The 17,115-nt window shown below is 46.1% G+C and overlaps 1 protein-coding gene across 1 annotated transcript; it reads right to left on the reverse strand.

Moving 5' to 3' along the window:
• Nucleotides 1-1,288: 1,288 nt before the first annotated feature.
• LOC144094032 (uncharacterized) lies at nucleotides 1,289-11,322 on the reverse strand. The gene is made up of 4 exons (XM_077627884.1): nucleotides 10,932-11,322; nucleotides 4,930-5,022; nucleotides 2,917-3,503; nucleotides 1,289-1,435 (listed from the first exon to the last, which is right to left on the reverse strand). Exons 1-3 carry the CDS (start codon nucleotides 10,941-10,943, stop codon nucleotides 2,955-2,957), a joined length of 654 nt encoding a protein of 217 aa, XP_077484010.1. The 5' UTR covers nucleotides 10,944-11,322; the 3' UTR covers nucleotides 1,289-1,435; nucleotides 2,917-2,954.
• Between the last annotated feature and the right edge of the window lie 5,793 nt (nucleotides 11,323-17,115).

Here is a 17,115-nt window from a genome sequence, read left to right on the forward strand (position 1 = left end):
TACTGCAAAATTTGTTGCCGGAAAATTAAGGCAAGGTTAGCGGCATAGAGTCACTGGGCCTCGCTTGGAATTCGAACACAACCTATGCCATGACCACATGGTCGGAAGCCTAGTTTCAGTGAATACTTCATTGATTTCTAGTTTCTCGTGAACGCACAAAAAAAATGGCTATTTGTGTAACTTAGTCTCAGTCCCATAAAAATCAATAAAGTTCACTGCGCCGGAAAATTAGTGGCTTCCTTCATACAGACAATGTAGATTACAAGCTGTTACGGGTTAGTTGGCTGAGGATGCGTGTTTCGCCGAAAAATTGCGCAACTGCAGCTAAGTGGCAGCAACGATGACGACTCAGACTGCACGTGTGCGTTGCGAACAGTAATTCAGGAGATATGGGCAGTATACAAGCAGAAGGTAGGACAGAGAGTACCCTAACAAAAGCCGATGACACTATGAGTTTGTTCTTCGCAACAATGGAGAAGAACATATGTGAACTCAATGAGAACATAATGCTCTAAAACCTGTCACTGCGACATCGGCGCAAGATAGTGCACTGCAATGGCCTACCTTATTCCACATTCTACAAATGCTGTCTGCACCTCTGTCGAAGCAAGAACAAAAACTGTTACTGTGACTTTCATCAAGTATACAGCCTTCCGAGATTGTCTTTATTACTGATGGTCCAGTGTTGCGAATTAGCGGCATAACTACTCCCAGATTTCAGCGACGCTAACGAATTCACGAACTTGGTTTTTCTGAGTGGGCGCATTGGCAGTTTCCCTTGATGTGGTTACTGCTCAGACACAGGCAGGACTAAGTTCAATGCTCGCTCGGTTCGAAAAATAAATATGTGCCAAAAGTTGGTGAGTCAACTGCATTCTTGAAGCTGATAACTCTTTCTTAAGAGTTGGCGCAAAATAGACAGTTTTTTCTGTGACCATCGTCATTAATCACGTCCGGTATATGATGCTCATCAGATATCATCGCCACGGTTGTTATGTACTACGTTGACACCATTGCTATATTCCTCGGCTTTGCCTTATTGAAGCATCATTTGTCCGAACGTACAACGCGCTCAGAAAAGGACTGCTGGTAAATTTCTACGTTTTCATCAATGGCTGTTTCTTTGGAACTTGCTAATGTTTGTTGCAACATCTGGGCGGCATTTTCCTAACACTCTTGTCCATTATTTTTCACCAGTGATAACTACATCCAGCCATTCTTCGGTACCTGCTTTTGGTAGCATATAGAAAAGCTTCAGATAAAGCACGTACTTGAAACAATGAGGCACAGTTTTATTTACACAAAACGGAGACAAACAGAACAGGATAAGTGAAGGCACACACAAAGGAGCCATGTAGGAACCAGGACCTGAAGATGTACAACAACGAAGTCTTGCTTTTGGCAACACTTGATACACTGACAAATACGCCGTCACCTGAAAGACAGACCATGAAAATGCGCCACATATAAGGGCACGAAAGGCGGTGAGCAAATAGTACCTCAAAATAATTGAGCTCTGAGACAGTAGTAGTTCCTGCTAACATTTGCCTGGCCTTTCGTTGGTATAAATGGGTGATAGCTATGGGTTGCCTGCCTCCCTGCAAAGAGACAAGCAACATACGCCGGACATCTGCGCCATCTTAGCTGCCTCAAGACGCTTGCTACGATGTACTGAGTCCTTTTACGTGAAAAAAAACTGATCGTGGGGAAAGTGCGCATGGGCAAAAAATAAATTGCGCACACCCAAAGAAATCCGTGTTTGCTACGTGGCGTAGCCGGGTAGCACTCACGCTAGTGGAGGTTTCGGGAGCTACACCTAGCAAACAGGAAAGCCAACACATGGTGTTCCAAAGTGTAGCTTACGATACGTCGCCGGCACCGGAGCCAGGAAGAACCATACAGCTTGCAAGCGATAGCGCCACATCACCTGCAGCTCGTGCTGCGCCGTCACTGGCTTTACAGCGTAACTACAGCTGTGCAGTGCCCATCAGCTATCAGTAGGTGCAGGCAGATCAGGAAGAGGCAGCGTTATGACTTCTCACCGATGGGGTATGCGCGAAAAGCTGCACGTGCGTGCCGCAGCCTCTCAGCTTAACATTTCCCAGAGGAGAGGAGAAGCCGCAGAGGCAAAGGAAGCGACAGCCTCGACGAAAGGCGTTTCAAAGCGCTGATTAAGCTTGCGCTTGCACGTTTCTTCCCCCCCCCCCCTTTTTGTGCGCGTGTTCTGTACTCGGAGACGTTCTGCTAGAGAATCCACACCCGCTCCCATTGATCAATATCTGCTCGAAGGGAATCGCCGCGAGTGATTGTGTCTCCAAGTTTCAAGATTACCGGATTCAGGCGAATTACTTTGCCGGCAAAAGTAAAAATATCATCTTAATGCTGGAGCCAAATGAAGGCCAAGCTTGAAAATCTGCACGCACATCACAAATAACGCTGCAAAGTGTAATAACTCTGCGACTAGAGCAAAGAAGTTTTTACTTTTTATAAAAAAGACACTACAAGATGAGTGACGCAGCTTCGCAAAAGTGATCGCGAGCAACCCGGAATTTTTTCCCGCTGTCGCCGACAGTGTATGACAGGCCAGTTTCAAAAACCTGGGGGTAAATTTAGCATAAACGTGTGCTGTTAACGTTTCTTATCCTAGAGTAAGCACATGAAACCAAACTGTTAAGAACGAGGATAACAAGCACGCTCAGGTCCAGCAGGTTTACCCTATACACACGCTTAGATTAGCGTGCTCCATTTCACAAACTAATGTCAATTCTGAAAGCAGTGGCCGTATGTCCCGCTCCTTCTTTTACGTCAAAGAGAGGTCAGGATTTACTTTTAACAGACAGTGTAGTGGTAATAAACGAAGCGCGAGTCTCCGATCATATCACCACCCTCCAGAAGTTTAAATAGAGGTCGTCTCACCTTTATCCCAATAAATAAGCGTGCTTGCAAGTGACCACCTATCCCAGATAGCCGTGGCCGTCGCCGTGGCCGTAGCCTCCGTAACCTCCGTATCCACCGTAGCCGAGCCCGTAGCCGTGACCGAGAGCTCCGATAGCGCCATAACCGTAGTGGGGAGCAGCTGCATACGCAGCCACAGGAACTGCAGCCTTCGCGACCACAGCAGCAGCGACGGGTCCATAGCCGCCTCCGTAGCCTCCGCCGTAGCTGCCTCCGTAACCAAGATGTCCGCCGTAGGCAGGGATCACTGGCTTCACAATGGCTACTGGAGCCGCTTGGACCGAGGCCGCGGGCACCGCCTTGCCGTTGGCCGACACGTAAGGAGCAGAGGCAGGAGCGCTGGTCTTGGTTCCGGGCTCGTTGGTCTTGACGACGGCGCGGAATCCGAGCTTGTCGGCCACGTAGTGCACCTGCCGGTGGCGGCCGTCGATGTCGCCCAGGTAGTAGGAGCCGTGCACGGGGCCGTACGCGCCGCCAGCTTCATGGCGCCCGTTAACTGCTCCGTATCCGTTGACAATGTCGTAGCCGAACTGATAGTTGCCATAATCCTGATCGAGAAACATACATGTGATGTTGAAATTTGTAGATACACATTGTAACACTGTGAGGGCATGCTTCAGAATTATGCACTGAACAAGGAAGCTTTGGTAGCAAATCGTTATTTCGCCAAGTTTTCCTTTGTAGGAGTGCCGGGCTGCTCACATGATATGGTTCTCATTGATATGGAAAGCAGCTCATATGATATGGTGTCACTTATGTAGCGTTACCACTTAACCAGCAGGAAGTACAGCAGTATGAGCACTGCATTCCGTTTTATGGTAAGTATCGTCGCAAAAACAAACAAGGTCGAGTTTGATTGGGAAAAATTTTATCTGTGCGCTATTTTCTAGCTACGCAGTGATCGACACCCTCGCGAAAATAATCGAAATGTGAAATTTTCTAATTAGGCTTGCTTTGCACAAGTTCTTTGGAATAAATTTACGTAGGAATACCTATTAACATTTTCTATATTAAATAATTATGACCGAAAAGTTTAGTTCCATGCACAAGCTTCTTATTCTTCTCTTAGCCCGCCATTGATACAGTGAGTACAAGCTTTCCCCTGCCCGGTGCTCGGATTCTTTAGGGTGAACTGCTTGGGAAGTGGTTATTTGACCCCACCTTGAGTAGAAGAAAAAACCTAGAAAAAACCTTGTGCCATGGCACTTTTTGGCCACATATAGCCTTGCGCCATAAAAAATCATCCTCATCATCATATTCTTCTCTTAGGCGGTGATTTTTGCCAGCAAACAAAGCCTTCTGCACACCTAATTTTCCTCTCCACCACGAGATAACGCGTTTTATTTGTACAGGTCCCTCCGATATGAAAGAGAACAGAGTCTGAGCATTCAATTAATGATTACTGCACGATTATATGTTCCAAGCACACTTTATTTATATAACTAGTTTACCTTTTGGCGTGTAATGCCCAAAAGTCATTTTCAACGTTAGTAGAGAAATCATCCAAAAAATATGACTTTTGGTGCTAATTGGTTTTTACTTTTTAGTGTTGGAGGACCGCATAAGTTCAGATCAAACTACACTGCACAAAAAAGAAAAAGCTGCACATATTTATATCGGACACATATAGCGATCCTCTTGACATTTCCTAATCTGTTTCTGGTTACTGAACTTTAGCTCCTTTCGATCAAGTTTATTACTCTGAATGGAATACTGCATATGCAGACAAATACGCCACTATATTTCGCTCTGATTTCAATTATCTTCTTGCTAGTGTCACAAGTTGGTTTGTAAAACGAAGAATTCTCACAATGTCACCATGATTTCAATTTGTGGTCTTCTAAACCTTGAAGCAAAAATTAGTGCACTCGAGCAGCGAATAACACGACATCTTACGTATTATCAGGCTGGCACTCGCCATGTCTCGACATCGCGTATGAGTGCATAGAAAACTACCGAGAGGTTTTCACTCACGTCCTGTTTCCGGTGCTGCACGCTGTGCCCTCCGCTAGCGGCGATGATGCCAGCACTGACGGTGGCTGCCAGGCAAAGTACAGAAGAGGCGAACTGCGCAGGCAGAGAGGAAATTCGAGTTGCGTTCTCAATGCCCTCACGCACTTTCCCCACCCTCACGTTGACCCTTTGAAGGCTTTTTATGCTGTAGAGACTTCCACACAAAAAAAAAAAAATTGTACGCACATCAACTGTGAGGACGTTTACGTCCCATAGTTATTGCGTCAGACCCATTTTCGCCCATAGAGGTTAAAGGTTAGCATTTCACCCTTCTCGAGTGTTTCCCGTTCGGATGCCTTACTCAGGCTGGCTCAAGAAATAAGAACAGAAATATTTTAAAGCAAACCAGAGAAAACTTTGGTTATATGACTTCAAATTGGAGGTCCTCTTGGTACACGAACTAGCAAACGATCTAGATAGCAAGCATAAGCAGCGAAAAGTGGGAGGCGCAGAACATTTGTATAAGTAGGAAACATTTATTCGTTATTTTTGGCAGTATGGGATGAGAGATGATAATACCGGGATAAAAATATCCAGCACCAGTGGAAAAGAAAACGCTCAATGTGTCTTTTTTTCTTCCACGCAACCTGATTGCGGGAATATTTACTGACGTGACATTTCGCGCAAAAAAGAATTTAAACTTGGCTCCGAGATAATGTCTGCAACTGGCAAGCCTGATCACTATTAGATATTAATGCCATGTCATTTACGTTGTCGTCTCACAAAAAAAATTCCGGCTTCTCAGTCACAAAATACCGTGATTGGTCGAAAGAGGTCACGTGACCCTGTGACGTCATCACAACTTGCCCACCGTAGCACGTGGCAAGCTGCCCACCGGATTGTGAGCAAACTGGCCACCGTTGCCAAAGTCAATGCAGTTGCCACCTGTCCACCATAGCGTTGCGCGTGAGCCTTACTGGAAGAGCAACCCGAGTCGCACAAGCCCCAATGGTTTTGAAATAGCCACCTGCCGGGGTAGTGGCGGATCACTTAAGTGCTGCACCACTGCGCCAGGAGTGGTATCAGGATTCCCCTCGATTTATGAATGCGATTGAGAGGGTGATCGCGCCGTCAACACCACGTGACCACCAGCTGGAGCAGTCATAGGGCACCGCCAAATTTGAAAATCTGAGGACCCTCACAAGTTGGAAGTTGCCCACCTCCAAACATTTCAAAGGACCCCCAAAGTTTTTCAGGTAGGCCCACACCATAAAATGAATTAATGTGCATTAGGGGTGGAATAGGGTTGACTGGTGGGTCGGAATAGTATAGTTCTATATGATAATCCAATGTAAGGTGCTAGAACATTCTAGAACGCGATGACTCATGCATGCCATATAAGAGCAATGCAACCGGTTCCAACCGGAGTATTGGCTGAAAAGTCGGAAGAAGACCATTAGACGCTCAATGAAGACACCATAGCAGACTTAAAAGCTGTCTCATTTTCTTCTTTAAGAATGTGGTTAAGAAGGCCCCGATTTTTTTAGACGATTTGTAGTTATGGCTGTGAGTGCTGACACTAAGAGCCGTACTGACCACAAAAGAATATACTATTGGCTATTTTGGTTGTGGTCAAGATCTCGCGCTTTCAGATTTCAAAGTATAATGAACTCACCAGCCGAGCTAGACGAAAGGAATATAAAAGGTGTTTAACCTATGGTTTTACACAATAAAAAAAAGTCTTTTTGGGTTAGAAGAGCGATTTTTTCGGTATAGCATTATCAGCGGTGTAGTGCATCAGAATAGAGCTAAGGCGTGCTAAATAGCAGGCTGCTTAACTAATTCTGAATAGTTGACTTTTTAACTATTATTGTTAGGCTGTTTAAATATTGAGAGCCGTGTAGCCCACCGAACGCAATATTCATATCAGTATTTTGAATTTTCAAAACGCTGTTACCCTCGGAGCTGTGGCCCAACAAATTTTTGGCTATTCCGATGAGTTACGTACACTGGAGAGGTTGCTTTGCTGCAAGCTTCTCGAAAGCGCATGTATTCTGGCGTGATGTAGGCAAAATTTATTGGACCATATCGCCGAGGGTAACCACATTTTTGAAATTCTAGAAACTGATATCGATATAACTTAGGATGTTCTACACGCCACTCAAAAATTAAGGAGCCTAACAATACTAGTTAAAAAGTTAACCATTCCTTATTAGTTAACCAGCCTGCTAGTTAGCCCGTCTTAGCTGTATTCTGATGTACTCCACCACTGGCAATGCAAGGACGAAGAAAGCGATCTTCCAACTTAAAAAGCCAATTTTGAAAATTGTGTAAAGTCTTAGGTGAAACACCCTCTGTAGCCCTTTAAGAATTCCAGGGAAAACGTCACCAATTACATTTTCGCCAAGCAACATTACTTAGCCGAAGGATGTTATTTCAAAGCTTTCTTCCAAATACAAGCAAGCGTCTTCATGATATTGTCGAATTAACCACGAGCACCTGCACAACGTTTTTCCAGTTAATAGTTTTCTATGATGCGTGTGGCTTTCCAGTTCTTGCAGCTTTCGCCATTTACAAAAACCTGATTTAAGCTCAGGACTTTACGACGGGTTTGATAAAGTTTCAGAAAGTATCAATTATGTCAATTTCAATAAAATAATGTGTTCTCTAGCACCTCCTACTGATTTTCTGGTGGCCCCTATTCACATCCACGCAACCACGAAAATGGAGTACATCATCCCAACTTCATCTCACAATATTTCAAATAAATATCATGAAGCGTATTTCAAAGATTAGGGATAGTATTCACAATGTCTAATTTACCACAAGTGCGCTTCGGGATGGAGTAACTCAGCAGTGGCAGGCGCCTTTCCAATGGGTCGCGATGAATGGCGAGTGTGGGTGCGCCAGCCATTCACGCAGCGCATTGCATAGGATAATTTTTTCGGCTGAGATAATTTTTGCGTGAGATAATTTTTGCAAGATAACATGTGGCTCTACGCCATAAGATTTCGACTGATATACCCGCACAGGTGACATCTTATACACGAAGCCATAAGACTGTAGTCGGTGTGCAGCTAATAAAAAGGCCATGTATGTCCGCGAAAGTAGCGACGAATTTGCGCGGTGACTGGGGCTAAAACTGCTTGACGGCCTCGGCACAGATTCGTAAGTATATATCTTTCACAGAGAGCCTTTGTATGCGTTGGTCATTTATTTTGTGGGGTATTGGAATGCTTGTGTGCGATCTTGTTTCCTAGGGAGCCTGCGTGCGCGCATCTATGCGAGTTTTACTTGCTGAACAGCAATGCTTTACCTGGGCTCGAAAACAAGTGAACTTGAGCATTTATGCGTAGACAACCATTTCGACTCTGGTACCGACAAAGTAAAGTGTGGCCCTAGAAAGAACGGCAGGTCAGATATGCCATTCTTTCTCGGCCGTTTAGGAAAAAGTTGTGTTCGCTACTCAAGAAATGACAATAGAATATTTTATAAGAGACGGAACGGGAGTGTTGCCACTTCAGTATTTTCTTTTTGTATCTTTTGCAATTATAACTAATTCCAAGCCTTTCTTGCTGTCATGCCGGTTCCCTCCTTTCAAAATCAGTCCGTTCAGTTGGTTCTAACATATCGAACGTCACCGCCATCATCATCTGTATACAATACTCTTGCATCAGGTATTACAGCTAAGTCGGCGATAACGCCTGCAATAAACTGCGCTGCATTTTAAATGTTCTCGTACGTCCTCAAGTATGCCCAAAATCATGGTCGTTTTGTAACCACACCAAACGGATTCACCAGACTGACGAGCCACTAAACCACGCGGGAGTGCAAGAAGCGTAAACTTTCGGACTGTTCGCCCTCCTCTGAGTTGAATATGTAAAAGCGATGGCTATGCCACACACCCGCCCCCTAACTGCAAGACAGCTCTCCGAGGCCCACGCAGAATATATGACCACTGAGAGTAACACTCTGCGAGCGCTCTTTCCGTTACTGAAATGGATAATATACTCACTGGCTGGCGGGTGAACGCTGCAGATTTCTGCTACGACATTCTACGCCAAAGCTCACGGTGACATTGTTTACCTAAGATAAAGCCCGGCTGCAGTTATCACTATCAAATAAAAATAACTGAGGCGTTGTGGACAAGTGATAACGCAGGGCACGATACTGTGAGTGGCGGCGGGAAGTCCGAGCAACGTGTGCCTAACCGCTAATGCACCTGTAATACTGGGCCACACTTTGCTCGAAGGAGCGGCACTACCTATGCTCGCTGATGAAGCTCATCGAGAGCGAACGGACGTCACCGAGCAGGGCTGCCAGCATTGCTTGAAAAAGCTTAGACGACAATTATGCAGTGTATACTTATCGAAGCTTCTACGGAACAGGAATAAGACCGCTTCACGTCTCAACTGTCGAAATTGACGTTCTTATTTGGATATCGTGCTGCTTTAAAATTCCCCGTACTGGATAGTTTCCTTTTCACCTTTCCCATTTTCCTCTATGCATGGCACACAATTTCCGGTGGTTATTGTCACCGTTGAGTTCGTACCATTTGATAGGGGCTTCCTAGGTGAGAAAACTGTTGAAGGTGAGAAATAGGTGATAAGGGCAACAAACATTTGGCATTAGAATACAACACAATTGCTATGTTAACACGATAACGTTGAGCTGGACGAGGTTGTGAAGGGTGCGCTCGGCATTTCCTGCATTTGAAGGTCAGTGAGGCCTTCTTCTGGCGGATACGGTGCAACGAGAGTGTACAATCAGCCTCTGAGTAAGCTACTGTGGAGAGTTCAGCACATCGTGCAGGGGTTAGTTCTATCAGTACGTGATACAGAAATCAACATTCTGCGAACTATAGGACTCCCTGCTCTAATAGTGGCACAACTGACGATCATTATATACTGCTGAAAACTTGTAGTGACACGGATTCCTTACTTTAAAGTGAATTGTGATCAGCTTCATCAATCTTCGGACTGAGTTCTTGCGTGCTTCTTCAAGGTCGTCAGCTAATAGATGAAACGGCAATTTGTTTCCATACGTAGTGCTAGGGAGGGAAAATTAAATTTCTACTGCTTCAATTGCACAAGAAACCGATGCGTTGTCCAGAATACTGCTATTATTTGTCTGTCTATTCAGTGTTGTTAACTCTTTATCATGATGCCGTCGCATTTTTCACCTTTCGCTACTTAGCCTGTGCATGCCCTTGGCATTAACCGCATGAGCACATTCTGAAGAACGCGGAGCTCTGAATTGCCGAGCTCTTGCAATGTCTATTCTAAGCGTAGTTACCAGCTTGGCAGCGAAGTAATGCGCAGAAAAGTGAAGGCGGCTGGTGTTTAAAATTAACCGAGTAGGTAGACTGCCGCCGCATTACTGATGCACGTACTTTTCGTCAGTAAGTTGTCCGCCGACAAGCACCTCTCAGCGGTTCGCGCTTTTAGCACGACTTCACCGTAATCTGGCAAACAAAGAGCTTCGGTCGCCAGTGTCCCTACACCTAGAAGCGTTCATTTAGGGCACCACGATCTTAGGCTGGTAGTTCTTAATTAAAAAAAAATCAGGCACGTTCATCGAGTTTTCAGCAAAGCTATCCTTGATACAGCTTGAAAGGATTCTGATGCTGAATAACCGCGCACCATACTGTGCATCTTTTTCCAGCTGTCTTTAAACTTGAGCGGCCACCTTGCCGCCTTAATAAAGAGAAAGCGCTGCAGCAGTAACGCCACACTGAGTGCGGTGAAAGCCGATTTGTATCCGAATGGAGTGCGGTCTCTTCGCTTCCTTGGCTTACGAGCGTGCACGTTTGAAGGGGTAGCACTGCGGTAGCAGCTGCACGATCCCGTCGTTGTCGACGTACCGCTCTTCACGGTGGGGAGCAACGCACCTCCCCGAGCACGCCACCCCGCGGAACTAGCTCTTCCCGGGGAGCCCCGTTGGAGCGCGGGCAGACTGCGCGCCACAAGGCCTGAGCTGCCCTCGTGGCGCGCGTCGCCGGCGGCGCACGTGTGCCCACGTACCTTGGCGATCATGTTGGCGGTCTCCTTGCTTCGCGTATTCCAGTCGCGGTGCTGCTGCTGTCACTGTGCGCACTTGATGAGGCGTCCGGAGGATTTTATAGTTCCTCCTCCGGCGGAGGAAGCCGCCGCGCCCAGAGGCCCCCTCGCTCGACCCCGAGGCGCTGGATGGGAGGAGGAGTGACCGCCTTTTGGGGCCATTATTGCGTCATCCGCTGCCCTGCTGTCTTGGACCATTCCGGGCGGCCCTTATTGTTTCTCCCGCGCGGCAGCCAACAAAACGGTATTGTATCGACGAGAGGAGAGGGGTCCCCTGGGCGAGCAGGGCTTTGTTCTCCCGCCGCTGGCCAGGAATCGGGTCGGCCCGGCATTATCGCCAAATCACTGGCTCGTGCGCGCTTCGCGCTCTTGTCTCGCCCCAGCCTTGATGCGTTTGTACGTTCCTGCCTTCTCGTCTTGGGTGAGCGTGCTGTTTACGCTCGCGTTTCCGCCGCGGAATGTCCCTCCTTTTAAGCAACGACGTTCCTTCGCCGAGCCTGCCTGTTTGCCGAGACCTTGTCAGAGCTGTCGGAGCCCCGGGTTTCACCTTCGTTCGGCCGAAGAAAGCTCGCCAGCCGCCGCCCCGACAAATCCGCAGCCGCGGTCACTTTTCGAGTGGGTGTCTGTCTCATTTGGCTTTCGCCGTTGCTCCAGTAAAGAGAAAATGAGAACGTGCTAATTGGCACCAACAGTTTAATGCGTCATTCGCTAGCCTATTCAGACCCTGTCAATCAACCGGGAACAAAGGGGGCCACGCCGACCGCTGAGCGCAGTCAGAGCGCCGTGTGACGCTGGTGGGGAATCTATCCGAATTGGACCATTAGTGGACGCCGAGGGGCACCTTACGACACACACTGACGTGCAAATAACGGCCGCGGGACAGCGCCACATCCATCACATTACTCCAGGGGAACGCTGCCCTGCACATTTAATCCTTCATGATGTGGCCTCAAGGGCTCTCTGGGCGTCCCAAGTGTCTGCTTTCGTCGATAGATAGATCAGAGATCAAAGAAGATAGGCACCAATCACTCAGTCTGAATTGGAGCCGTTTCGTTAATGCAGAATACCCTGTGCTTTTCCCCCGGCACCTACCGAGGAACGTTTATTAGGAGGCAATTATGCACAGCCTGCCTGGAATAGGCTTTTGCAATCACCCTCCTTCGCGAAAAGGTCACAAGGTAGATATCTTAAAACAAAATTATTTTAATGAAATTTATGTTTACTGGCTCGCAAGGAACTGAATTAATATAAACAATAGTTGCTCAGCGTTCGTAGTAACTATATAAAGCAGGAACTGAAGTGGGACTCTTTAGAGGAATGTCGACTGCAAATTAAGTTAGAATTGCATTAAGGAATTTATTTTAATAAAACTGTTATTAACCCTGGAGCTTATTTACTACCAAAGAATTGTATATCGAGAAGGTTTGACCATGAATGGGAAACACGCGGGATAAAATGCCACACTGACGTTTTCAAGCGTTCTTTCTCTCTGCGTGCCGTCAGTGAATGGAATAAGCCTCCTCACTGTGTTGCTGAATGCCTCTCCGAGGCACTGGTTCGGGTACTGTTATCGTACTTGCGACATACAGGGATGTTCAGTTGCTATCCCCGATTTTTCTTTTCTCTCTCTTTCTTTATTTCACTGTCAGAATGTTGACGTGGATGCACAGTTGGTGCCCCTGTTTGTTTCATTTTTCCTTCTCTGCCTTGCATTGATGTTTATCTTTTTATCTTGTACGAATGCTTAGCTGGTGTTGGTTATACGACATATGTACGCCCCCCCCCCCCTCCTTCCCTTGCAATTGTGCTTTCACGGCGTTACAGGAATTGTAAATTAATAAACAAATGATTATAACGCACACAGTACGCGTGTTGTTTGCATGAGCATATTAACAAGGCTTGTCAGGGCCTCTGTGGACTACCTGTTCATTTCGCTTGCTAAGAAGTATTACCTGCGCAAGTGGAATATGGAATCGCAAAACATGAAAAGCTGCGCACTGTATGAAAGCGTTTCTTCAGTCTTCTTCCGCTTTTCGTTCCCGAAGGACATACGAAGCTGCAAAGGGGGTGCTTTTAAGAGCCTGAACAACGGGATACGCTTTGTTCGAAAAACAAGGAGAAACGCCTATAACAAAACTCTTTGTCTGGAACAAAATCTTTGCGAAAATTCTATTCATACCGAATGAAACGCGTGCTGCTTGCGAACGCACGTCATTTTCAATGGCGTTTACTCTTAAATGATCACGATTATTATCGTCATCAGCCGCGTAAAGTCTACCTTAGGACAAAGGCTTCTCCCAGTGATCTTCAACTGCTCTGTAAGTGCGCCCGCCCCTACAAATTTCCTAACCTGATGATTTAGCCTAACTGGTCGCTGGTCGTGACTATACAGTATACACTCTTCAATCTAACAGACAGCCGGTTATCCGTTCTGTATGTCCTGTTCATGTTGTTCCTTTTTCCTCATTATATCCTTGAAATAATAATATTTGTTTCCGATCTAAATCATGCTACTCTTTGTTTTCTATTTCAAAGTATCACATGTCATTTTCATTTTCATCGTTTACTGTGTACTCGACTCAGTCTCCTTTCGAGACAGAGATGTTAATTTACAAAAAAAAGGCAGATGGGTCAACCGGAACTGTAACTCTGCCCACTGAACAGCTCTTGGCGGGGGTAAAAAAGGAGAAAGTGGATGATGATGAGGGTAAAAGCGAGGTGGAAATGAGTGCAAACGCATTGACGCGCCCGGAAACAGCGACGAATCGAGGTCTGCGCTGCTAACAGGTTCCTGGAGAATCCTTATGTTTCGGTCACATATTATGCGAGCAATGAGCAAATAAAGTGCGCACGTACTTTTAAGGCGATAGCCTTTAATGGCTCATACTCGCGGTGTCCGTCCGTCCGTGACACTCTTCAACTCGGTAAGAAAAAAACCTCTGTGCACGGTGGGATTCGATCCACCATCCTTCCTTTCCGCAGCCGAGCGTGCTAACGACGACGCTACTTCCTGTCAACGCATATGTAGTTCTCCTTGTCTAGGACACTGGAGAGTGTTTGCAGAAAGGCGACAAATCAGGTGGATGCCTCCCAAATGCCCTCCAGTGTCTCCAGCATTTAAGATTCACAAACAATTGTGTACTTAATCATCATCTCAACCACACATCAGTGACACAAGCAGCAACACCGTACTTTAGGTCAACAAAATGCCCCATGAATTTTTAAGGCATACCTGTAAGCTGCTGTTCGACCCTTCGGAGCGTCAGCCGAGTTAAATGAAGCCTCTTTTTGTTCTTCTACATGTACTTTAATAACCCGCATCCGACGTCACTAATTGGCCCTGGTTCGCCCATTCGCTGCTTTCAATACCTTCGCCAGACTCCTGAGCAGCATCTTAATTCCTTACCTTAATCCAGTTCATAGCATACAGTTGTTCTCTGCGTTTTCAGGCGCGCGTGTTCATAACTGACATATTCAGTTCTATTTACAACTTCCACTCTTTCTTGCTTCTGTGCTCTCAACCGGCGCCACCTAATACCCACTCTTAGCGAAAGTAATAACGCAACGCAATTCCACGGTCTTGCTTTTGACATGCTAGTAAAAACAACCGAAAAAATCGAAAAGTTATTAGCATCTATTTTCTTTTCCTTCACGAAATGACGATGACCGAAGGCGAACCGTACAGTATCGCCAGAACTGTGCGAGAGCATGACTGCAGCATGCAGCACCCTCGCGTTAAGAATTTCATGTTTTAAAATATACTGATAGAAACCCACTTATGACGCAGCGAGCAATATCTCACGCAAAAGCTTGACTGCAGTTTTGGCACGCCTGAGGTGGGGCGTGCTCTGTCTGCGCGTTGCAGGTTTCGCAGGGTGTTCCATGATTTTATGCATTCCATGATACTGCTACAGATTGTCTTCATGAGTGTCTCTAACTACAACCCCACAGCAGTGACCGACAGCGACTACACTGATCGGTCCGAAAGGTCATCGCCTAGAAGTTTCCTACTACTAAGAGACAAGACCATAGTTCGCACAGAAGATAACAAATTGACGATGGAAAACATACTGCGGTTGCAGCATCCAGCTTTACGCGCGTCTGACATTAGAAACAGCACTATCATTTAAAAAATTTGTGGCACCCCAGCTGTGCTGGAACAAATGGCTACTCTTCTGTCGATACTCATGCATCATCCCACTGTACTATAGCCGCAAATCTTGTGCCGAATTTGAAGATTTATTTTTAAATTATTTTGATTAGTTCGCCGCCGCAGCATTTATTTGGCAGAAAACTGTCTGTCACAAAGGCTATGTAGTCTTTGTGCACATACACCATGCGCGACATTACTTCGGTGTCACTATTCCTGTCAAAAATGCGATCCGTTTATGTGACCATGCTATTTCGAATGAAAAATGTGGCAGTTTTTGTTACAGCCATCGATGAACGCTTCACAACAAGGCAGATGTGCACACAATGCTTGAAAGTGCGTATTTTTGTAATGTTCGTTTTCATATAAACCAAGCTGACACTCCACAACGCCGCAGTGAAAATCGCGCTGTTCCTAGTGACGCCACCTAATGGCCGCGCACTGCGTGCTACTTTAGAGAAGTCGCATGGCCCAGACTGTGCAGCGAGCAGCTGTTCGCTTCGATGCCTTCACCGCGAGGATTGGATCCGAGGAAAACCTACAGAACGACGAAGTGGCACTCAACGCCTCCCTTCGCGACCTGCAACGCGCAGACAGAGCACGCCCCACCTCAGGCGTGTCAAAACGGCAGTCAAGCGTTTGCGTGAGATATTGCTCGCTGCGTCATAAGTGGGTTTCTATCAGGATATTTTAAAACATGAAATCATTAACGTGAGGGTGCTGCATGCTGCAGTCAAGCTGTCGCACAGTTCTGGCGATACTGCACTGTTCGCCTTCGGTCATCGTCATTTTGTGAAGGAAAAGAAAATAGATGAGCAGGGACACCGGAATCTTTTTTGGGTGATTAGGGGGAGGGGGGTACTTCTAGTTTGTTATTTATATATTTACTATTTAAACATTACATTTTATATTTCTTGTTCATTTTTTCTGTATTCTTCACTGTTCAAAAGTGTATTTATTAATTCATACAAAGCTTCAATTGAATAGTGCAGCTTTATAAGATGTACAAACGAGGAGGGATCGGCTGCATTGAAAAAAGTCTTTCACTTCTGCTAATAATGCTCATGAACAGGGCTCAGACAACCAACGACTTCTGTTGGAACGTGATCGGTTTATGTTACTCAAACGAAATGTTTTACTAATGGCTACGAAGTCAACTATCTGAGCCCACTGAACTTTACAATAATAACGTCCTATAACTGAACATTTCGTCAGAAGTCTGATCTCAGTGCTAGCAGTTAGATACTTGGGGGGCGCTGCCCCCTCTGAAGCAATGTTGGGAGGTTAGTGGGGAGGCGACCGCCCCCCTTGCCTTTCCCCTGTCGCGGGGTCCCTGTAGATGATACAGGAATCCTACCCCCGGCGTACGTAATCCAATAACGTTGCGCATTCACCTGAGCTGGGGACCACCATAATTGCCAGAATCCGCCCAGGGCAGCCACTTTTCTGTAAGTGGCGAATGCAGAAGGTAGAATGAAAATTCGGGGTGCGCGTTGACGATCTAAACTGCGTGAGGCGAAAGCCTTTCCGAGCGACTCTGCCTGCTACTGTTGCCTTGTGGCGCAGGCAGAGGCTCTCTTTTTTTCTTTTTTTTTATGCCTCACCATAATTTATGCTACTGTTGCCTCTGTGAATTATCATTAAAGACGAAGCAGTTGTTTATGATTTTCTTTCATTTTTTCTCCTTTATCTCATGCAGCTATTCTTTTTCTCCTATCTTTATTAGTTCCCGAGTTATTTCACTATGCTGTGACGACTTCCGGTGGATGTGACGTCCCACAGTTCCCGGGGCTATATCGACGTCCACGCTATTTCGAAGCAATTTTGACATGTTTGGCTATGATTAATTTACTAATTACTCTACAGTCATCAAACTTGGTTTCTAGGGTCATTTTTTCCTCCTCTATCTGAAGCAGCGATTATTTGTCTCCTACCTTTATCAGTTCCTACTAAACGAAGCGTTACAGACGGACACGATCGCGCTGCGAGCATGAGCCA

This window comes from Amblyomma americanum, chromosome 1 (genome assembly GCF_052857255.1).
Source record: "Amblyomma americanum isolate KBUSLIRL-KWMA chromosome 1, ASM5285725v1, whole genome shotgun sequence".
NCBI lineage: Eukaryota > Metazoa > Arthropoda > Arachnida > Ixodida > Ixodidae > Amblyomma > Amblyomma americanum.

Bases quoted from the DNA above. Each gene is read 5' to 3' on its own strand.
- LOC144094032 (XM_077627884.1), bottom strand. The intron at 3,504-4,929 runs GTGAGTGAAAAC...TTTCTCGATCAG, and splicing joins TGCAGCACCGGAAACAGGAC to GATTATGGCAACTATCAGTT.